General features: G+C 49.3%; 1 protein-coding gene across 10 annotated transcripts in view; it reads right to left on the bottom strand.

Annotated features, from left to right (window-relative positions):
- Nucleotides 1–19,224, bottom strand: part of ASXL2 (ASXL transcriptional regulator 2) — a 134,353-nt gene that overhangs the window by 55,224 nt on the left and 59,905 nt on the right. For all 10 annotated transcript variants that reach the window (XR_015708589.1, XR_015708590.1, XR_015708588.1 and 7 more), the window contains one exon: nucleotides 17,659–17,818. Coding sequence is in view for 4 of the 10 variants with exons in the window: in XM_087776253.1 (XP_087632379.1) it covers nucleotides 17,659–17,818 (160 nt within the window). In the remaining 6 variants the exon portion in view is untranslated. The remainder of the gene's footprint in view (nucleotides 1–17,658; nucleotides 17,819–19,224) is intronic.

Here is a 19,224-nt window from a genome sequence, read left to right as displayed (position 1 = left end):
TTAGCTACTGAACTAGAAGATGGCAAACTGCTGAGGGCACAGGGAGGGTGGCAGTACTGTTGTCGGTAAGGACAGAGACAGTCTGAAGCACGTACTTCGCTTTAAAGGATCTAATTTCCCACAAGCGATGAAAACCCGAGCAAATCTGGCTGATAAGGAAAACGTTGCCAAGAAAGCGCAACTGAAAACTGCAGATGTTCCAGAGACATTCATTAGACCCCCAGCAAGTCACAGGTAATCACGTTGCCCATCGGAAATACGGAACAGGAAAATTCTTCTCCTAGAGGAAAAGCGAAGGAAGCAATTAAAATAAAAACCGTATTCTATATTGTAACGAGTCCTTCGCAGTTAAAGATGACTCCCAAGCGGGTAGTAATCACTGCAAGTTAGAACTCTGCTACTATCGATGCCGAAAATATGAAGAGGCAGTTATGTGGCCACTACTTCTTTGAAACGCAAAGAGCAGGAGAAATGCCAGTTCCTCTGCGGTAGGCACAGGGCAGTGCTACCTAGCCGGGACTTTTAGAACTCGTTTTCCATTTTTTAAAAATTCCAGTACGGCTAAAAACATTTTTATCCTCTATTGGATGTTTTCGGTCACTCAGGGCAAACACTGTACAATATCCATCAGCAGTTATGAAGATTCCTCACATCCCTAATTTCAATAGTGTGTGTGTGTGTATATATATAGTTTATATGTGGTTGGACAGGAAATTCACCCAAATTCAGTGCACTTACGACAAACCCCATAACATGGTCAAGTCCCATCAGAGACACGTAATTTGCATGGAGCTGGCGCTGCTGCCGAAGCCTGACGTGCTCGGGGCAGCACGCCTCCCAGCTGTAAAGCCTAGCTGAAACACAACCACTCTCAGCTGCCTACAATACACCTCGCTCTATGTAAATAAAGGGAGCTCTCAAAGGCTGGCAGGTTCTGCCCCAAACATAAGACAGTGCAATCGCTCCGTCAACGTGGTTTTCACATCTCCTTGAAAGACTGCCCTGAGAAAAACAACGCTGTACTTGGTCCTCTCATCACTAACACATAGTTTGACCTGGTTTCCCTCCAGCGTTTCCGAGTTACACAGTGACACATCTCCCCAGCACGTCTCTCTGGACCCTTTTTATTTTCTGTTTTAATGGTTTCTGCAATAGGGAAAGAAGGAAGCAGAGTCTGAAGATGTCATGGTCAGCCCCAACTGCTGCGTACTGCCTGTCCTGGCTGCTCCTCACAGGACCTATTCGGCAGCCAGGTATTGTATGTGTAGACCTAAAATATATCTGCCAGCAAAGAACATCAGGAGGTTGTCAAGATACCCAAGTGTCACACTCATAAATTGTATGGAGAAATAAGCAAACAGTGAAGTGGAAAAGTTTGCTGATGATACTAAGTTATTCAGGGAAAAACACGTGGCCTGACGGACAACTTGTAGGAGAGGGGACAATGACCACAGAGAAATGTTAATATTTCAATAAACACAAAGGCCTCAGGTCAACAGTGGTCAAAGCAAGCAGAGTGGTAGGGATTACCAGGAAAGAAATACAGAACAGGAACAGAACACACACGCACATCTACTCCTTGAAGACCGTGTGCCATTTTCATACTGGCTCTGAACACATCTAGGAGAGCTAGGAAAGCCCAACAAGGCTGGAACGGCCCTCAAACAGGGAATGATAAGGGCTATCCAGCCGGGAAGAGAGAACTGACAAGTGATACGATGAGAGTCTGCAAAATCCTGAATGGCATGGAAAAGCAAACAGAACAACGGTAGATTCAAACACAAGAGCTGGAGACTTCTGGATGATGTAAAACCACGCTTGCCACGTTCTTGTGCTCTTCTTGCGCCTCCTCTCTGGGTTACTGCTGTTGGCCAACGCTGGGGCAGGCTACCAGGCTATGCAGGCCTGTGATCGGACTCGCTACTGCTGTTCTCAAGCACCCCGAGCTTCAACGAGCGCACCTGAGACTGAGCTGGAGTCGTCATTCCTAAGACCTTGAGCTGTCAGACGGCCAGCGCTGAGGATCAGGATTTCTGCCTTCAAACAAAACCAAACCAACCCATTCTAGTAAGGTTTCGTCTGCATGCAGACACGGAGGACACACAACCTCAGTATCACAGTACACATAGTTCAAAAAAACCCCAGTACTCATTCAACAGAGAACAAGCTTAAGATTAAAGGGAATAAGGAAAAAATAGATGTAGAGAGGCTAAAGAAGGATCCTATCATGCCGATGAAACAAGAAATTCAGACTTTACTCAGAAATGGCTTCACATACAGAGAGATCAAACATCTCCTGAACGTGCATTTTGCTTTGAAGAACAAAGCGGGCCCTGGGCTGGCAGGACGGGCACTGAGGTGCCAACCACACAAGCGCCATAGGCTGGGGGGCCAGGAGCCTTTCAGCCCACTCCTCCCAAAGCAGGAATTCCTGCTGCGTTCTCCCAGTGAGCGGCCCCCGAGCCTCTCCGATGATCTGATGGTGAAGGGTGCATCTGCTGTACACAGATGCTGAGCTCCCCAGCTGCTTTCCAGAGATCCATAGAAATGCCCAGGTTGGCAGGGACGTTGAAAGATCATCCGGTCCAACCTTCCGTGGGAAAGGCAGCCCAGAGGAGATGACCTAGCACCTTCTCCAATCGCATCTTGAAAACCTCTGGCAACGGGGACTCCACCACATCCCCAGGGAGGTTGTTCCAGCGAGTGAGTGCTCTTACTGTAAAAAATCTCTTATGTCAGGATGAAACCTGACCCCGGTGCCGGGGAAGGTCATGGAGCAGATCATCTCGAGTGCCATTACGCAGCACGTGCGGGACAACCGGGGGATCAGGTTCAGCCAGCATGGGTTTATGAAAGGCAGGTCCTGCTTCACTAACCTGGTCTCCTTCTGTGACAAGGGGACCCGCTTAGTGGATGAGGCTGTGGATGTTGTCTACCTGGATGTTATTAAGGTCTTTGAGATGGTTTCCCACAGCATTCTCCTGGAGAAGCTGGCTGCTCACGGCTTGGATAAGTGCACTCTGCACTGGGTTAAAAACTGGCTGGACGGCTGAGCCCAGAGAGCGGTGGTGAATGGAGTCAAATCCAGTTGGCGGCCGGTCACCAGTGGTGTCCCCAGGGCTCAGCACTGGGGCCGGTCCTGTTCAATATCTTTATCGATGATCCGGAGGAGGGGACCGAGGGCACCCTCAGTCAGTTTGCAGGGACACCAAGCTGGGCGGGAGCGTTGATCTGCTGGGGGGCAGGGAGGCTCTGCAGAGGGCCCTGGCCAGGCTGGGTCGATGGGCCCAGGCACTGGGTGAGGGTCAGCAAGGCTCAGGGCCGGGTCCTGCACTGGGGGCACAGCAACCCCAGGCACTGCTGCAGGCGTGGGGAGGAGCGGCTGGGAGCTGCCCGGTGGGAAAGGGCCTGGGGGTGCTGGTCGACAGCCGCTGAACATGAGCCAGCAGTGTGCCCAGGTGGCCGAGAGGGCCAGTGGCATCCTGGCTTGTGTCAGGAACGGTGTGGCCAGCAGGAGCAGGGCAGGGATCGTCCCCCTGTGCTGGGCACTGGTGAGGCCGCCCCTCGAATGCTGTGCTCAGCGCTGGGCCCCTCACCCCAAGAAGGCCATGGAGGGGCTGGAGCGTGGCCAGAGCAGGGCAACGAAGTTGGTGAAGGGTCTAGAGCACAAGTCTTATGAGGAGCGGCTGAGGGAGCTGGGGTCATTTAGTCTGGAGAAGAGGAGGCTGAGGGGAGACCTTATTGCTCTCTACAACTACCTGAAAGGAGGTTGTAGCGAGGTGGGGGTCGGTCTCTTCTCCCCAGGAACAAGCGATGGGACGAGAGGGAACGGCCTCAAGCTGCGCCAGGGCAGGGTTAGGTTGGATATTAGGGAAAACTCCTTCCCCCAAAGGGCTGTCAGGCCCTGGCCCAGGCTGCCCGGGGCAGGGGCTGAGTCCCCATCCCTGGGGGGATTTAAAAGACGGGGAGACGTGGTGCTTGAGGACATGCATTAGTGGTGGACTTGGCAGTGACAGGTTAATAGTTGGACTCAATGATCTTAAGGGTCTCTTCCAACCTTAACGATTCTATGATACTATGAAATCTCTCCCAGTCCAACTTGTACCCATTGCCCCTTGTCTTCTCCACGTGGCTCCTTGTGAAGAGAAGTTTGTATTTTCGAGTTTGTAATCCCATTCTCCTACGACACAGAGCTCAGAGGAGCAGCAGGTCACAGACGACCTTTCTTCTAGAGAGGAAAGGCACCCAGCATACGTTTTTGTGGATAAAAATTGAGCATGACACCATATGTGAGGCTGAAAGGCAAAGCCACTGAGGTTTTGTTTGACATGGAACGACAGAGCGAACTGCAAAAATCTCAAAGGCAAGCCAGAAAAGCTGAAGTAATGAAGGAAAAAAAACCAAACCCAGATGAGAAAGCTCATTCACAAAGCAGCCCCTGCCCTCAGACAGGGCTGCACATGCTTCGCTTCGTGCACCCAAGTACCACGGGTGACAGAAGGTGGGACGCGAGCCTGTCTGCTGCAGGTACCGCATGGCAAAACCTTCCCCGCTCCACCCGAAAGCTTGTCCAACCAGCTCCTGTGTGCCCTCGCAGACCGTCACCGAGAGCAGACTTTATCACTTTGAACAAGAGCATTTTCATTGCCTTGGGGCTCCTGAGGTGGGAGCGGGCTGCCCCTCAAAGCCTGCCAGTGTTCATCTCCCGTCAGCCGGAGACCCGCTGAGCCCAGAGAAACGCCTGGACGTGTTCCTGCCCTGTCCCTCGTTGCAGAGCCTGCTGTCAGGCCTGGCAGCAAACGTACTTCTAACTGCAATGCAATATAGTTGGAAAGTCTGAATTAAATGGAACAACATATCGATACTCGGCGACTCTTAACAAACACGCGTGCACTGGATTTTCCTAAGCCTCTAGCTCAGAGAAGCACCTGCGAAACCTGCAATCAGAAAGCCTTAGGACAGCAAAGCTCAGGACTGAGACAGAAGCGGTTTTACTGCTCCTCCAATCGCCCTGTGCAGCCGCAGCCACATACAACAGCTTTCAATTCCTCTTTGCTCTCAAACTCCAGCTCTTTGGCTGAATCCTTCCAGTTCATCGTGCCGCCATTGCAAGCGGAGGTCCCCGAGGGTGCGGGGATGGTGCTGAGCGCGGGGGACCACTGCTCAGGACCACGCATCCTTCCCAGCTACCACATGCAAGCGGCCAAGCTCCCGCGGGGCCCGATGGAGTCCCAGACGGGCGCCTCTGGGGGCCAAACAGCACCTGCCTGGGGGGATAAGCGTCCCTGAGAAAACTGGCTTTTTCTGAGAAATGCCTGCGATATTAAATGGCTGCTCACTCTTCAGTTTTCTGCAAAACAAACGAGAGACTTACTTACAAATCACATTTCCCTACATTTCAGTGGAAGTATTTTGGGGCCATATAGTACCTTAGAAATACTGCGCTTATGGGAATAACCACCCCAAAACGGCGGTCCTCCCCACGTCGGTCGGGGACGCAGGGCAGGAGCAACGCCCAAAGCTTCTCCAGTTCACACAGCAAACAGCAGCACGATGCCACCGACTCCAAATAACACAAGAGTACCTACGGCTTCTGGCTGCCTCTTCTCCTTCCAGCAGAGGACGGGGAGCTGGGATGAGCCCTGCAGCGAGGGAGCGCAGGCGGCGAGCAGCAGGCTGGTGTGTAAAACAGGCTCTGAGCACAGTTTAGTCGGGCCAAGACCCCGTAAGCCGAGAGTTTGTTAAAGTGCTGGAAAGGATCGCAAAAGTTCACTCGGTAAAAGCACAGGTTGAAGGCGTCCTGCAGAAAACTGAGCTGTCATTGCTTCCGTAAGATTTTTAGTTGCTGAGGAAAATTCATGCATGGGAATTCATGCAAAAAATCTACTGCAGATTAAGTTTATAACCCATTTTTCTATAGGTCTAAAATGCCTACCAAACGCAGAGCCACGTGTAAGTGCCTGTGACCGCAGCCTAATGACTGGCTCACGGAACTAAAAAATACGGTGCTTTCTGTGAAGTCTAATGGAAACGCAACTTCTTGACTGCTAGAGAGTAAGCCCTTGGAGGCTGCACAGCCCATTATGAAAAACTACAGCTCACCCAAAATCTGGATACTATGATATACTAGCCTAAACAGAAGATACACTAACTTAAATAAAGGGAAAAACAACATTTTTGGCTTCGCATATGCAGATTCCTTGGTAAATTGCATAATGTGATACTTGGGAAACAGCTTCCTCGTGAGTCACGAGCACAGGCAGGAATTGGCTGTATTTAGAAAAGCTGATATTTCTACCAAAACTTCAGCAGGAAGAAACAAAATGACATAACCCAAACAGAATTCTTTTTTTAAAATTTTTTTGGCACCTGTTATGGGCGCGCAGCAGCAAAGCGCTTTCTGAAGGCAGTGCCGCGCTCGGGCCGCGGGTGGTAATTAAGGAAGCCGAGAGCCACCGTCACGGCGAAGCTCTTGTAGTCGCGCCCTCCAGCTGTGACCTGGCATTTCTGCGCGTCCGGACTCCCAAGGTTCTCCTCTATACTAAAAGATAACGCACAAAATTTCAGGTATAGAACAGTGATTTATTTCTTATTCCTGTCTTCCCAAGTACGGGCCATTGGCAGTGAACACAGTGTAGAAGTTTAATTACTCCAGATATTTTCCTTCGCTGTCCTATTTAAGAAGAGTTTATGGTGACATCCTATTTTAACCTTACTAAAATCTTCTAATATATTTTCAGTAAATGACATTTTGCCAAATACAGTTACTTTTCACTTTGAACACTAATCTGGCTGAACAAAATCCTGACCGCCTGGGAGCCACGAGGGACGCACCAGTACGTCTCTGTTGTACACAAACGCAAGACAAGCTGATCATTGGCTAATGGAGAAGGGTTATCGATAATCTCACCCAGTCTGATTCCCCCTTTTCCCTTAAAGTTCACTTTACCATCCGATTTTTCTCCCTTTTTAATACAGCAGACTTAGGTTGGGTTTTGCTAGAGGAGAGACCTGTTGCTGCAATGCTCTCACAGGTGGTGTCAGTTATAGAAGCTAAACAAGATCCTTCTCTTTCGGGATGACTCTGACTAGAAAGCGTGCACCAGGGACATGGCAGAAATTACAGGAAAATCCAATTTTGACAGTCATTTTCACTGTCAGAAGCCATGAAAGCCTGGGCAGCTCTATACTGGAAGCAAAAGCCTTTTAGCTGTTTGGAGCAGCTTGCGAAGCCAGGTGTAGGCACCGATCGTGGTTCCACTCCAGTCAACCGAAGCTTTGCAGCTGATGACAGAAACCTGACGGAGTCATACATGTTTTACTTCCAGACACCGTAAGGACAGGCGCTATCAGTAACCCTGAGCCCAGAAACACCCCTAGGTGTACGGATGAGGGTGCACACAGGCTCCGATGCTGAGGCGCTGTATGTCACGTTCACGGAGTGCATCACCCCAAACCACTTGCAAGCTGTCCTACAAAACATATTCTAGCAAAATGGTGATAAAAGCATCCAGAATTGAGGCATTTACACTTTTAAGTTTCAGGATGATGTAAAACAACACAGAACCCAAGGAGTCTTGGCAGTATCCTTTTACAAGTACTGTATCCAAAAAAAGCTTTGTTTTTATCATCAAACTCCAAAGACGACAGCCGAGTAGCTGCTTCAAGGCCAAAGAAAAGGCGGCTGGCTCCCCTCTGATCGGCACAGAGGGACCCCGGCCAGAAACGCACCCGCTTCGCTCCCAGAAGCGAAAATCTGCCGCAGCTGCCTGCGGAAAGCACCGCACCTTACCTTCGAGGGGAACCGCACACAGCTTCTCCATGAACATCCCTGCTCCCTCTTAAGCTCCGCAATCAGTGCTGCTCCCGGCCTCCTCCCGCCTCCTGCTCAGGCACCGCTGTCCGGGCAGCAACGCATGGGGCTTGTTTTTAAATTTCTTCCCCTGTGCTGCTGATTGGCCCCGGGTAATGCCCATGTGGGTCTACAGAGGCACAAAGGTTTCTATCCTTTCTAAAATCAAAGTGACAGTTTTGCTGCTGTCAGAGCACTTTATTTTTGTACATATAAGGAAGTGGCTGTTGATGTTATCGGAAGGCGCTTCCTGTTTTATATGTATATGAGCAAAAATAATGTCACGTTAAGCTAAACTGCAGTCGCAAAGAGCTCAAGTCAAAGCCTCTCGGCAAAATAATATGAGCCCAGCTCGTCTGTTCGCTCTCTGCCCCAGGTTGCATTCACTTCATTGATTCTTATTAGAATTCCGTATTCTCACAATAAAAACTATCCTCCCCAATCCTTGTTAAGAAAAAAAGAAAAAGCTGTACCGTGTATTAGCGCCGCTTCCCACCGAGGCTCTCGGGATCGGTCCAATTCCCAAGGGCTCGGTGGATGCTGACCACCCCACCTCAAACACCTCACAGGTGAAAACATGGCCAGCGGCCAAGCAATGCCATAAGATAATTCTGGCTGAAATCTGGGCTATTCTTGAATTCGAGTGAGTAGATTTTTATTATTATTTTTTTTTAACGAGGAAGGAGGGTTTTGTGTGTTCATGGCGGCACAGACAGGCCAGGAAGCGGCCGTGTAGGAGTGCTGCATTCCAGAGCTGATGCTACACAGCCCAACGCTGAAGGAATCTTTCTAATTGGAATTTAATGCCTTGCTGGTTATTTTAAAGAAGAGCAAAGAAAGGTACCGACTAAAAAAAAAAACTCATTTTGAAGCAGAAACTCTTTTCCTCTTGTAGAAGGAAAGAGCGGTAACAGGCATGGAGGCACCGAGGAGGAGAGCTGCCAGCACCGAGGCCGCGTCTTCCTATCCCCCGGCGCCGGGGCTGTCACTGCCAGGAGGCCCCGCAAGGTGCGGATTCCTTCACTTCCACTTTCCAGCATTACTGATGGCAGAGCTCGGAGCTGAACCGCCCTGGGAGGCAGCTGAAGCCGCCTGCGCTTTCTACTTGCGTTATGCTTTTCACGGCAACGCCTTGGGTATTAAACACAAGTTAGTTTTTATACGTAGCAGGATTCTGAAACTTCAGGTTTTGCTGGTGGAAACCAGAAGAATCTTTTCAGACACATGAAGTAAATGAAACACTAAAAACGAAAGAAAATTTTCTTCCCCATGGACTTCACGGCACAACTCTTTATATATGGCTCCGAGACTGCCAGCTCTCTGAGCACAGCTGGGCTGCGCTTTGAGAAACTTAAACTGATAGCAGCGCAGGTTCCACCTAGTGAGAATTACTGTCTCTGAAATAACAGGGCTACAGCCTGCGACCTAAGAAAGATGCCTTGCAAATGTCAGAATTGGAATTTAATGCCTTGCTGGTTATTTTAAAGAAGAGCAAACAAAGGTACCGACTAAAAATAAAACTCATTTTGAAGCAGAAATCTTCATGTCAGCTGTCTTTCATGCTAAGATTGTTTTAACCATCCACCATCACAGTACCTTTTTTATCTCATTAAGCAGTTCTGGATCATTTGATTTTGGTGCAAAGTTCCAGGCAAGAAACGGAGCTGGGAAGATAAACAACGCGTCTTATTTAGTGACAGAAGACCGAGAGCTATCACAGCAAAATTAAGTAATGAGACCTAGAACCAGCAAAGTCCAATTTGCTGTATATGTTTACGTCCTGGCATCGACTGATTTGAATGTCTGCAAACGGGCAAGCTTCAGAAGTTTCTCCTGCAGCTGGGGCAGCTGCATCGCCCTCGTGCCTCCTCGCGCGTCTGCTGAAGCACGAGTTCAAGCTACAGCCTTCTGCACCGCTGGAGAGGCTACGGAGCCTCTTCCCGTCCCAGCCACCAACTGCTGTGAAAAGCAGGAATGCGATCATCTTTGTAACCCCTCCAGCTACTCATTTAACTTTGGATGAAATTAGTTTTAAAAGCTACAGTTCAAAACCAGACCAAAATCAAGAGCCAAACCTAAAAAACGATAACATCATAGGTGCACCCAACTCTGGACACGCTATTTGACCAGCCTGCTGGAAGCACGCGGGTTTCTGTAGCTAGCGACCGGAGATGATAGGATCAGCCTCACGTTCACCCACGTTTAATTTCCCAGAACGAGTGAGCAGGTTCCCATTTGCTGCCTGATTGGGATGGCTTTTACCGAGAATCCCTAACGCGGCTCCCTCTCGCACTTCAGGTGTCTTCGTAGCTCCTCCACTGCATGCCACAGCTGCACCACATATCCAACAAGCGTCCTGAGAAAGGAGGAATCTGTCCAGGTATTAATTTAAATCTGTTGCCATTAAGCGTCCTTCAGGAACTGACTATCCCCCTACGGCAGCCTCCCGGCGCCAAGCTCTGCTACGAAAACCTCCAACCCTGCCGTTAACACGGGAGCCTTGACTCTGCCCGTGCCCCCCTCCCGTACTCACACCCTGGAAAGGAAAACGGCACCAGAAATTTGCAGGGGTTTTGGGAAGGTTAGTGGAGTTTTTCTTTTTTTAAAGACATTTTTTGCAAAGAAGTCTCCTTTGTTTATGCCCTTCATTATGTATTTCTAAAATCCCTCGTGAAACACATGGACTGACGGACCTGTAACATCCAACAAGTGGTCAGGATACCACTCATTCAAAGTGAACATCAAACATCTGACGGCAGTTATTTATTGAAGTGCACCAAATATGCCTAATTCTTTTGTGTTTTCATTTTACATCCCTGAAGAAAACCTATGTTGCAGGAAAAACACAGAAAAGGGGATCGAGGAGAAGACATTCCTCTTGCTTCTTCTGATGCATTTTTGCTTTTGGAAAGGCGCCCATCAGACATGCTTCAAAGCACTGGAGCTTAATGGGCATGTGCCTGGCAGTACGTCTAAAATACCTAGCTTTAAAAAAAAAAAACAAACCTGCTATCTTTGGCTACCGAAACGATACGCTCATCGGCAAGAGGCACTGCAGGAGTCCCCGGGGATCCCTCAAGCACGTGGGAGCCTCCCAGCGAGCGGGGTGGCAGAGGTGGCACCTGGGGACAGTCGAAGCGGCACGGCACCGCTGCTCTCCAGCCTCGCTGCCACAGCTGAGGGAGCAAGGCGAGAAAGAGGAAAGGGAGAATGACAGAGAAAGGAAATATGTGCTGCAAAACACAAACTCAAGAAATGGCTAGCACAGCAAAAAGCCCTTGGGGAAAGCCCCCGGCACGGTCGCTCCCTTCCTACAGCGACTCACTGATACAGCAGCATCAATGGGCACTGAGCAGGGCAAATCTGCCGGTGTGGGCGAATGTGCCCCCGTGCAGAGGGATAACGCACGGCCACGCCGCACAGCCCATCTTCTTATCGGGAAAGAAGGTACCAACAGCACACGTTTCTCGAACCCAGCTAACCCCCATGGCGTCGGGGGCACTGCCAGCCGTGCGGGATGCGCCGGGTGCTCCTGCCTGCACCTCTGCGCCCCGCCACGGACCCTCCCGCCCGCTGGAGCGGGCTCACCCCAGTCCGGCTGGGCTCCGAGCCGCAGGAGGAGCTGGGGTGCCCAGAACTGGCAGGATTGGACCTTTTCTTGGTGAAATTCGACTCATATCCCAAGCCAAAATCCAAGCTCTGCATGTGTGCAGTGCAAAACCAGCCATCCACGGGTTAAGAGAAACGAGACTGCATTTTAGATGAGAGCAGCTCATTTAGCTAGGATCTACGCAAAGAAAACGTACGTATTTCTACCCTCCCCACCACAAAGCAAAATCTCAATATTCACACACATCTGAAGGTCACACCGGCATCCACGAGCACAGATTTCAGCAGGACAGTGTATCAGCGCTGTCCTCCAACACTGCATAAAAGCAAAAAGTTGCTCACCTCCTCTCATCATGTAATCATACAATGTACTTAGAACTTCAGTCTTGCCCAAAAGGCTTAAAAAAAACCCCAACCCGCCATACCAAAACCTTTTAAAGAGCCAAGTACCAGCTAACTTATTTATGCCTTTGAATGTTCTTTTGTGTAATACAGCCTAGAAAATTTTATTCTTGCACGAAGCTTCTGATTTCTAGCTGAACTAAGTAGTTTTGGTTTTGGGGTTTTGCTTTTTGCTTTTTTAAATACAGAAAACATTTATATCTACAAGGAAATTTCTAAAAAAGGTCATATGCAGTGTCACAGCAATACTCAGCTTCATAAAAAGGAGAACCACACTGAAACACAGAAACAAGTTAAAAAGAAATTAAAAGGAGCATCTGAAAGGGTAAAACATGTGCCAGCGGCAAAGACATCATCTGAATAAACCGTAACAGATTCCTAGAGAAAGTGGTTAATCGCCTGTCAACTATGCCTCAAGAGTCAGAAATAAACTTGTCTGGTTTAGGAACAGAGCAAAGGAGACTACCGTAAGCCTTGCAGCGCTTTAAGTCCTGCAGATTAATAACTGATTAAATTTTGCAGGAGGTGGAAGCAGCTAGGCTCCCCGCGGCGGGGGGTGCGGCGGGGTGCCCGAGGAAGCGCGCTCCCGCCCGCGCCATCCCACCCAGGCGATCCGCGATGAGACGCGGCTCGCAGGCGTAAGAAGTTGTTCTGCCTAACAACAGATTAAACCTGATTGCAAAGAGCTGCAAAAGGACCTCGCGATGCCACGTGAAGGGGCACTAAAACAGCAGCTATAACTCAGCGAAGATAAAAGGCAACACGATGAGCGAAGGGCAGACCAACTCTGAAATAGCTATTGCTGCTCAGGAAAAGGATCCCAGAGTTCCTGCAGATGAGAACATCAACTCAATGCTCATCAACAGTCAAAGAAGCAAAGACTTAGAAAATAAGATGGAAAGGAATAAGTATCAAGAGTTGTTAGAAGATAAAATAAAAGAGAGGGCAGACCATCCTGTGTATTCACAGAACACGTGTGTTTTGAAGCGTATGGGCATTTCCACCCACCGACCTCAAGAAAGATACAGTATAACTGAAAGAGATTCAGAAAACGAAATGGGGATGACCGAGATGGTCCGCGAGTCCCGGCTCTGTCGTCCCACAGCCTTGCGCTAACTCTCCCGGGGGTCTCCTCAGGGGTCCCGCTACATCCCCGGGTTCCAGGTGCTGCGGGAGCTGCTGCACCCGAGCCCTGCGCACTGCTGGCAGCTGCACGCGGGCCGGATCGCTCTGCAACCAGCCTCCGCAAATCGTCGTCTTCAGAAAAGCATCCCCGTTCTCAACACAGGCACGACTGCAGCTTTCAAAGCCCATTCACACAGCTTCAATAAGAGAAGTGGCATGGCTAGTAATGAAGCCAGGTTTGCACTAAGACGTGAGGCACATCCTGCTCTGCTACCTACCAACCAGGATATTTATTTTATTGTCGTCTTCTAGATAGTCTCGGTAGCCCCCAAGAAAACAAAAAAGAAAAATCAACGTAATGCTGAAAAGAAAAGCAACACAGCATATGGTACAATACGAACAAACATGTCTTACTGTCCATCATATTTTTCTTGTTCAGGGTGGCCTCTACCACTTAGTATTTAAAAGACAGCACTTGCTTTTAATATGGAAAAGCGAGGAACGTTGACTGCAAAGAAAAGAGGTTTCATCTCAGCTCTAATAATCAGTCTTCAAATCCTGTACTCTTTCCCTCTTGGTCAGCTTAGCTCGTTACTTGTAAGAGCACAAGTCCTGCGAGGAGCGGCTGGGGGAGCTGGGGGGGCTCAGCCTGGAGAAGAGGAGGCTGAGGGGAGCCCTCATCGCTCTCTGCAACGGCCTGAAAGGAGGCTGGAGCCGGGGGGGTCGGTCTCTTCTCCCCAGGAACAAGCGATGGGACGAGAGGGAACGGCCTCAAGCTGCGCCAGGGCAGGGTTAGGTTGGATATTAGGGAAAACTCCTTCCCCCAAAGGGCTGTCAGGCCCTGGCCCAGGCTGCCCGGGGCAGGGGCTGAGTCCCCATCCCTGGGGGGATTTAAAAGCCGGGGAGATGTGGTGCTGAGGGACATGGTTTAGTGATAGCCTTGGCAGCGCTGGGTTAACGGTTGGACTCGATGATCTTAAGGGTCTTTTGCAACCTAAACAATTCCATGATTCTATGGTTCTGTAAGAGAAGTAACAGAAATGCTCAGCACATCTCTCCAAGCTATGTCAAAGAGAAGTAAGTCATTGCACACCTCTCATCCTGCACCTTCCAAAGGGTGCAAACACGGCGTCTTGTCTGGAGAAGGTGGCGTGGAGCAGAACGACACACAGTTACAGTACATTAGTACATGAAGAAAAAATTTAATTTTACTAGGGAACGGTCCGTGCAAAGCAGCTCATGGCTGATTTATGTTCTGAAGCATGGAATTCATGTTTGTCACCGTTGGCAACTGACCTCTGAGACCTGAATACATACAGAGACATCGCTTTACCTTCCCAGTGTGACATGGAGAAGTATATTTGACCCATCCATTTCCTGATCCTGTTGTGAACCAAGACAGATGAAGGTGGATGCTGAGCTGTACCGCAGCGGACAACCTCCGACGAAGTGAGGGTAACATCCTTCTGCCCGCTGGCACCAACTCTGCAGTGCTGAGCACGACCGCTTGGTCTACTTGTTCAGGATACATCCTGCCTTTCACCTTACAAGAACCACGCGACAGCGTGCTCTGATGTACCGCGTGCCCCTGCTTTGGACCTGCTCCCCAGTATAAAGGTCTTTTCCAACCTGAACGATTCCATGATTGTATGATTTTGCTTTGGGAGACCTCCCTCCCGCCTGTCCATGACGTTTCAGTATTTCAGACTGAATACAGCCTACGGCTCTGTGTGTCCCAAGGGTGATTTATTTCTCTTTATGCCTTACCCTGACAGCTGAAACACGGCACTCCGGCCGGTAGTGAGATGAGCAGTCCTATCCTCTGCTTGTGTACAGTCAGGCTGCTGAAAACCCATCTCATAACTCACGACCAGCTCACCTCTGCCAGCAGCAGCAGCAAAGGGGAAAGCCATAGGGGACAGGAGAGGTAAAACAACAAGGTACTGCCTGTACCCTGGCATCAGGCTGTCTCATGGAGATCCACCACAGCTACTCGCTCTCATCTAACTGCAAGAAACGAAGCACAGAGGCAATAAAAACGCCGGGCGAGGCGGAGCAGCTCTGCTTGCCTTCACTGCAGACCCCGCAGCGCCGACGTATGGGATGCACGTCCCAGGCAGCAGCCAGCGGCACGCACAGGCTGGGGCAGATCTGCCTATAGATGCAGTATACTGCAGTATACTGCCAGCCGGCTTGCGGCGCTCAATCCGAATTGGAAACACAGAAAGGACATGCTTTGGCTGTCACTCCTGTCGCACCCTGCCGCTACGGGTGAAATCCAGGCAGCTGAAGGCTCCAGTGAACCCCTCTTAGTCCAGAAGCAGCCCCATACAGCTGCAGCTCCAAAAATCCTCTGCCCAGAAATGCCATCCCTGCTTTAGCCAACCAGCTCGTTACTTTTCACAAGTTTCTTACAGGGAGCTTAAGGAGAAAGCCATTTCCCCGCACACCCTGGTAACGCCTCGGTGTGACAGTAAGCAAGTACGTTCATTAATAACGCAGAGTTGCTCAGGCAAAGGAACGCGATCCTCGAGGGAGGGCATCGGAACAGAAGGAACACACTCAGTAACACTACCGACAAGGACTACTCTTCTAATTTACTGATCATTTCTAATTTACTAATCACTGGAAGTTCACGACTTTCAGTGCTTTAAAACCTATGAAAATAGGACCTTTATGCTAAAGGTCAAAATTCCACTCCTAAGAAAAATCATCAGTACCAGACAACAAAGAGGAGCGAAATTCTTTTTCTGTATTTGAACTGAAACCACCATCTTCACGTTGTCTGCCTGTGACTTTTGGGTACCTTTTGCTGGCCGTTTCAGGGTAAGATTTCCCTTCCTTCTCGCTTAGGTCCCTAAACCACACTCGCCCTCCTGCCTTTTCAGCCATTCGGTAACGTAGTACATAAAACTTTCACATAAAATGTATACATGTATTTCTACATAAAGATCTCGCTAAAAGAGACATGTTCTGTAAGTTCCCCTGCAGGTTTTTACATAATATCATAACATTGGAGGTGTAGGCAAAGTAGCCAAAAAAACCCCTTACTGACCAAATATTTTGAGAGGATTTGTTAGAAATGAAAATATTTTGACCAGACTTTCTATAACTTTCCTTTTGAAGGATGAAATTGGAGCCAGGTTTTACTTCTCAGTGTTTTTAACAATTTGCTCTTTCACGGTGCTTTAAATGCTTAAAATTCTACACAATACCTCTGCCAGCCTCACGCACCCCTGCAGTAAGAGCACGTTCTCATTCAGTGACTCCCCGCTGTGGAAGGGTTTCGCCGGACCCCACCGGTTACTGCAAGTCTTTAACCACTTTAGGAAACCTCTCGCGTGCTTCCACTCAGGTATCCTGTTGCACTGGCAAAGAGTTTTACATAATGTTTCATTTCAGCCAAGAAATTCTGTGCATGACTGAGGAGAAAAGGAGAAAGGAAAGGATCGGGTTGAAGGGTAAAGTTACAGCATCGGCAGCTGCACCAGCAGCTCCGCGGGGAGATCCAGAGCTGCAGCCTGCTGCCTCTGCCTAACGGGAAGACTTCATGCTTCTTCACAAAGCTGTGGGTTATGAAGCATGCTGATTTTTAAGAAAGAATAACAACACTATAGTGAGTAGACTCTCCCCAACTCAGAGAACAATTTATGTCGCATCCTCACATTTTATTATGGCTTTTTTTTTTACTAATTCAGCTCATAGCATCTAAGCAGACAAGCAGATACCCGAGCAGAGCTTTGAAGGAGGAAAGAATTCAGGCAACGTTGGTCAAATGAATGGGTGCTGAAACCAGAGGCGGGCAAGAGGGGAACTGCTATTACTAACACAGGACGTAAATATGATAACGAATTGGCTGCGAGGTGCTGGTTTCCGCTGCTCCTGAAGACAGCATGATATGGCAGTGTCTGACAAGACACATCGCCTCCTCAGAGTGGCAAAGACATCAGGATCCAAACCAGAGCGAAATCCACTATTCCCTCCGCTCCGTACTCTTGCACTACTGGAGAAACCCCAGAATCCAGCCATCCTCGAAACATCGCTGAACCGTGCAACCTCAGCAACCACCCAGATACAGCACTGGAGCAAAAACCAGCACTTTACTGTATTGGCTAAGCTTGTAAATTATTTAATATTCAATGGTATTGAATAACTAAATATCGCCTGGTTTATGAGGGAAAGGAGTCCAGAACAGGACAGAAGAAAAGAGCGCAGTGGCTCAAGCCCCAGTCCTACAGGAGCCATCAGGTCACATAACAGGCTTTAGCCTCAGAGATTCTGTGCTCGTTCCTAGCCAGCGTCGTACCCAAAAGCATCCAAAGGGGCCAGAGGTACAAGGTACAGTCTTCCTGGGAAAGCTGGGGGACGGCGGAGAAAACCTGGAAGAAGTAGGTTCGCTGTTCCTGGGTGTGAAGCACAGTGTGCTGGTCTGTGACTTGCGTCAAGGCCTTAAATTAACTTAATTACGGTACCTTCTCCCCTTCGGTTCCCGCAGCAGTAAATCGGCACTTGCGTCACCAGTTCAATCCATGAGCGCAAATGGTGAAGGCAGATTTTAGGCTACCATTACAGCCTGTCTTTATAAGGCAAGAGACGTGACGGATAAACCCTCCAAGTCCTTCACACACAGAGACCGCGTTAAAAGCATCACTCCTGAAAAGGAAAATTACCTTTCCTTTTCCATCTGCTTTTCTTCCCGTCTTTGTTACTGCACCTGTCGCTGCTGCTGCTGCTGCTGCTGCTGTTCTCGGAGCTCTGAGAGTCCGACTGGGCATCGCTGCTCTCCTCCGAGCCATCAGAGAGCTCCTTCAACCCATCTGGAACATCCTTCTGCAAATGGAAGAAACGGATATAGTTACCCACTCCACTGTAAACTCCCCCAGTTAACAAAATTCTCAAAAGTAGCGGTTTTCTTTATATACCAAGCACTGACTGGATTTTTTTTATGCTTCAGAGCAATGTCAGCACTGCTTAGCCACGGGCCTCAAACACGCACACTGCCTTCTGCAAGTCCATATGAAATATTTAACACAACCCCGGCTGGCACTTCTTCTGCACCGCCCTCATCATCGCTTCGCAGGTACGCTCTTCCTTCACTTCTCCATCCCTAATCACTAACTCCAGTACAATCCCACTTTATGAGAAATCCAGTCAATTCTTGAACTTCACGACAGAAGAAAAGCGGTGCTCAGTGTCCCGCAGTCCCAGGTAACGTTAGTTTTCCAAGCAGGTCCACAGCAGCCCCTGGCCTGCGGGCACCGGCCCTTGCACAAACCGCCCTGGCGGGTGTTTCTGCGCGGCGAAGCGTCTGCACTGCCGGGGGCTGCAGCGGTGCCTTCGCGCGCGTGCACCTACGTGGTTTTCGGCTGGTAACAGCCAGCAGAGAAGCGGCAGCGGTTTTCACCCTGTCCACACCTAAACCCAGGCTGCCCTCTAGTGATTATCCTGCCCCATTCAGATTTTAACCTACGTTTGCAGATTATTGCTCATTAGTGACAACAAACTGTTTTCTGCTGATGAGGTCCAAACGAACAGGTCTGCGTGCACCAGGTGGCAAAAAATCCTTCCATTAATACCCACTGGAAAGCGTAAATCAAAACACCTCTCCCTTTAACAGGAGACAAAGGATTTCTTGTCCTTTCTCTGAAATTAGAGCTGTGACTAATTTCCCCACGTAAGGCCAAAAAGTACTCAAGGCGACACGAGCGTTAGCAATTTAATGAATTCCAGATTTCTTCCATCAGCAAGGCGAACTAATAGGTTCAGATATTCAATTGTATTTTCGTCCTGCACTTGGAAATAAAGTTCTTTGCACATTAGAAGTTACTTGTAAACCACAGTGGAAGAGAAGATATCACCAAAAGCAGGAAAAAAAAAAATCTTTCTGTTTATATCAAGCGTCACCAAAGTTGACGATGATTAAGCTTGCGTATCCCCAGTGCTGACCCTCCCTTCATTAAACCTCCTTTATAGCTTAACCTTTGGGAAGATCATTTAGTCACCTGAGACGCAGTAATTACACACTTATCTATTTCAGTTTTTTCAAGATGTCTCTTTCAAAGTCTTCTGCCGAGAGAAGATGGAGCCTGGGCGTGGGGTGCCTCCACCTCCTGCCCGGTCGGGGGGAACACACAAGCAGCTGGCGAGCCCGCGCTTCTTGGCTTTTCCCGACTTGGCATTTCTGGTGGAAGGGGTTGGGACGACGGAGCCAGGCTCTTCTCAGTGGTGCCCAGGGA

The sequence above is a fragment of the Nipponia nippon genome, unplaced genomic scaffold (assembly GCF_047370975.1).
Source record: "Nipponia nippon isolate SJK-2023a ecotype South Korea unplaced genomic scaffold, ASM4737097v1 scaffold_4, whole genome shotgun sequence".
Lineage (NCBI taxonomy): Eukaryota > Metazoa > Chordata > Aves > Pelecaniformes > Threskiornithidae > Nipponia > Nipponia nippon.
This window is presented reverse-complemented; position numbering and strand designations above follow the sequence as displayed.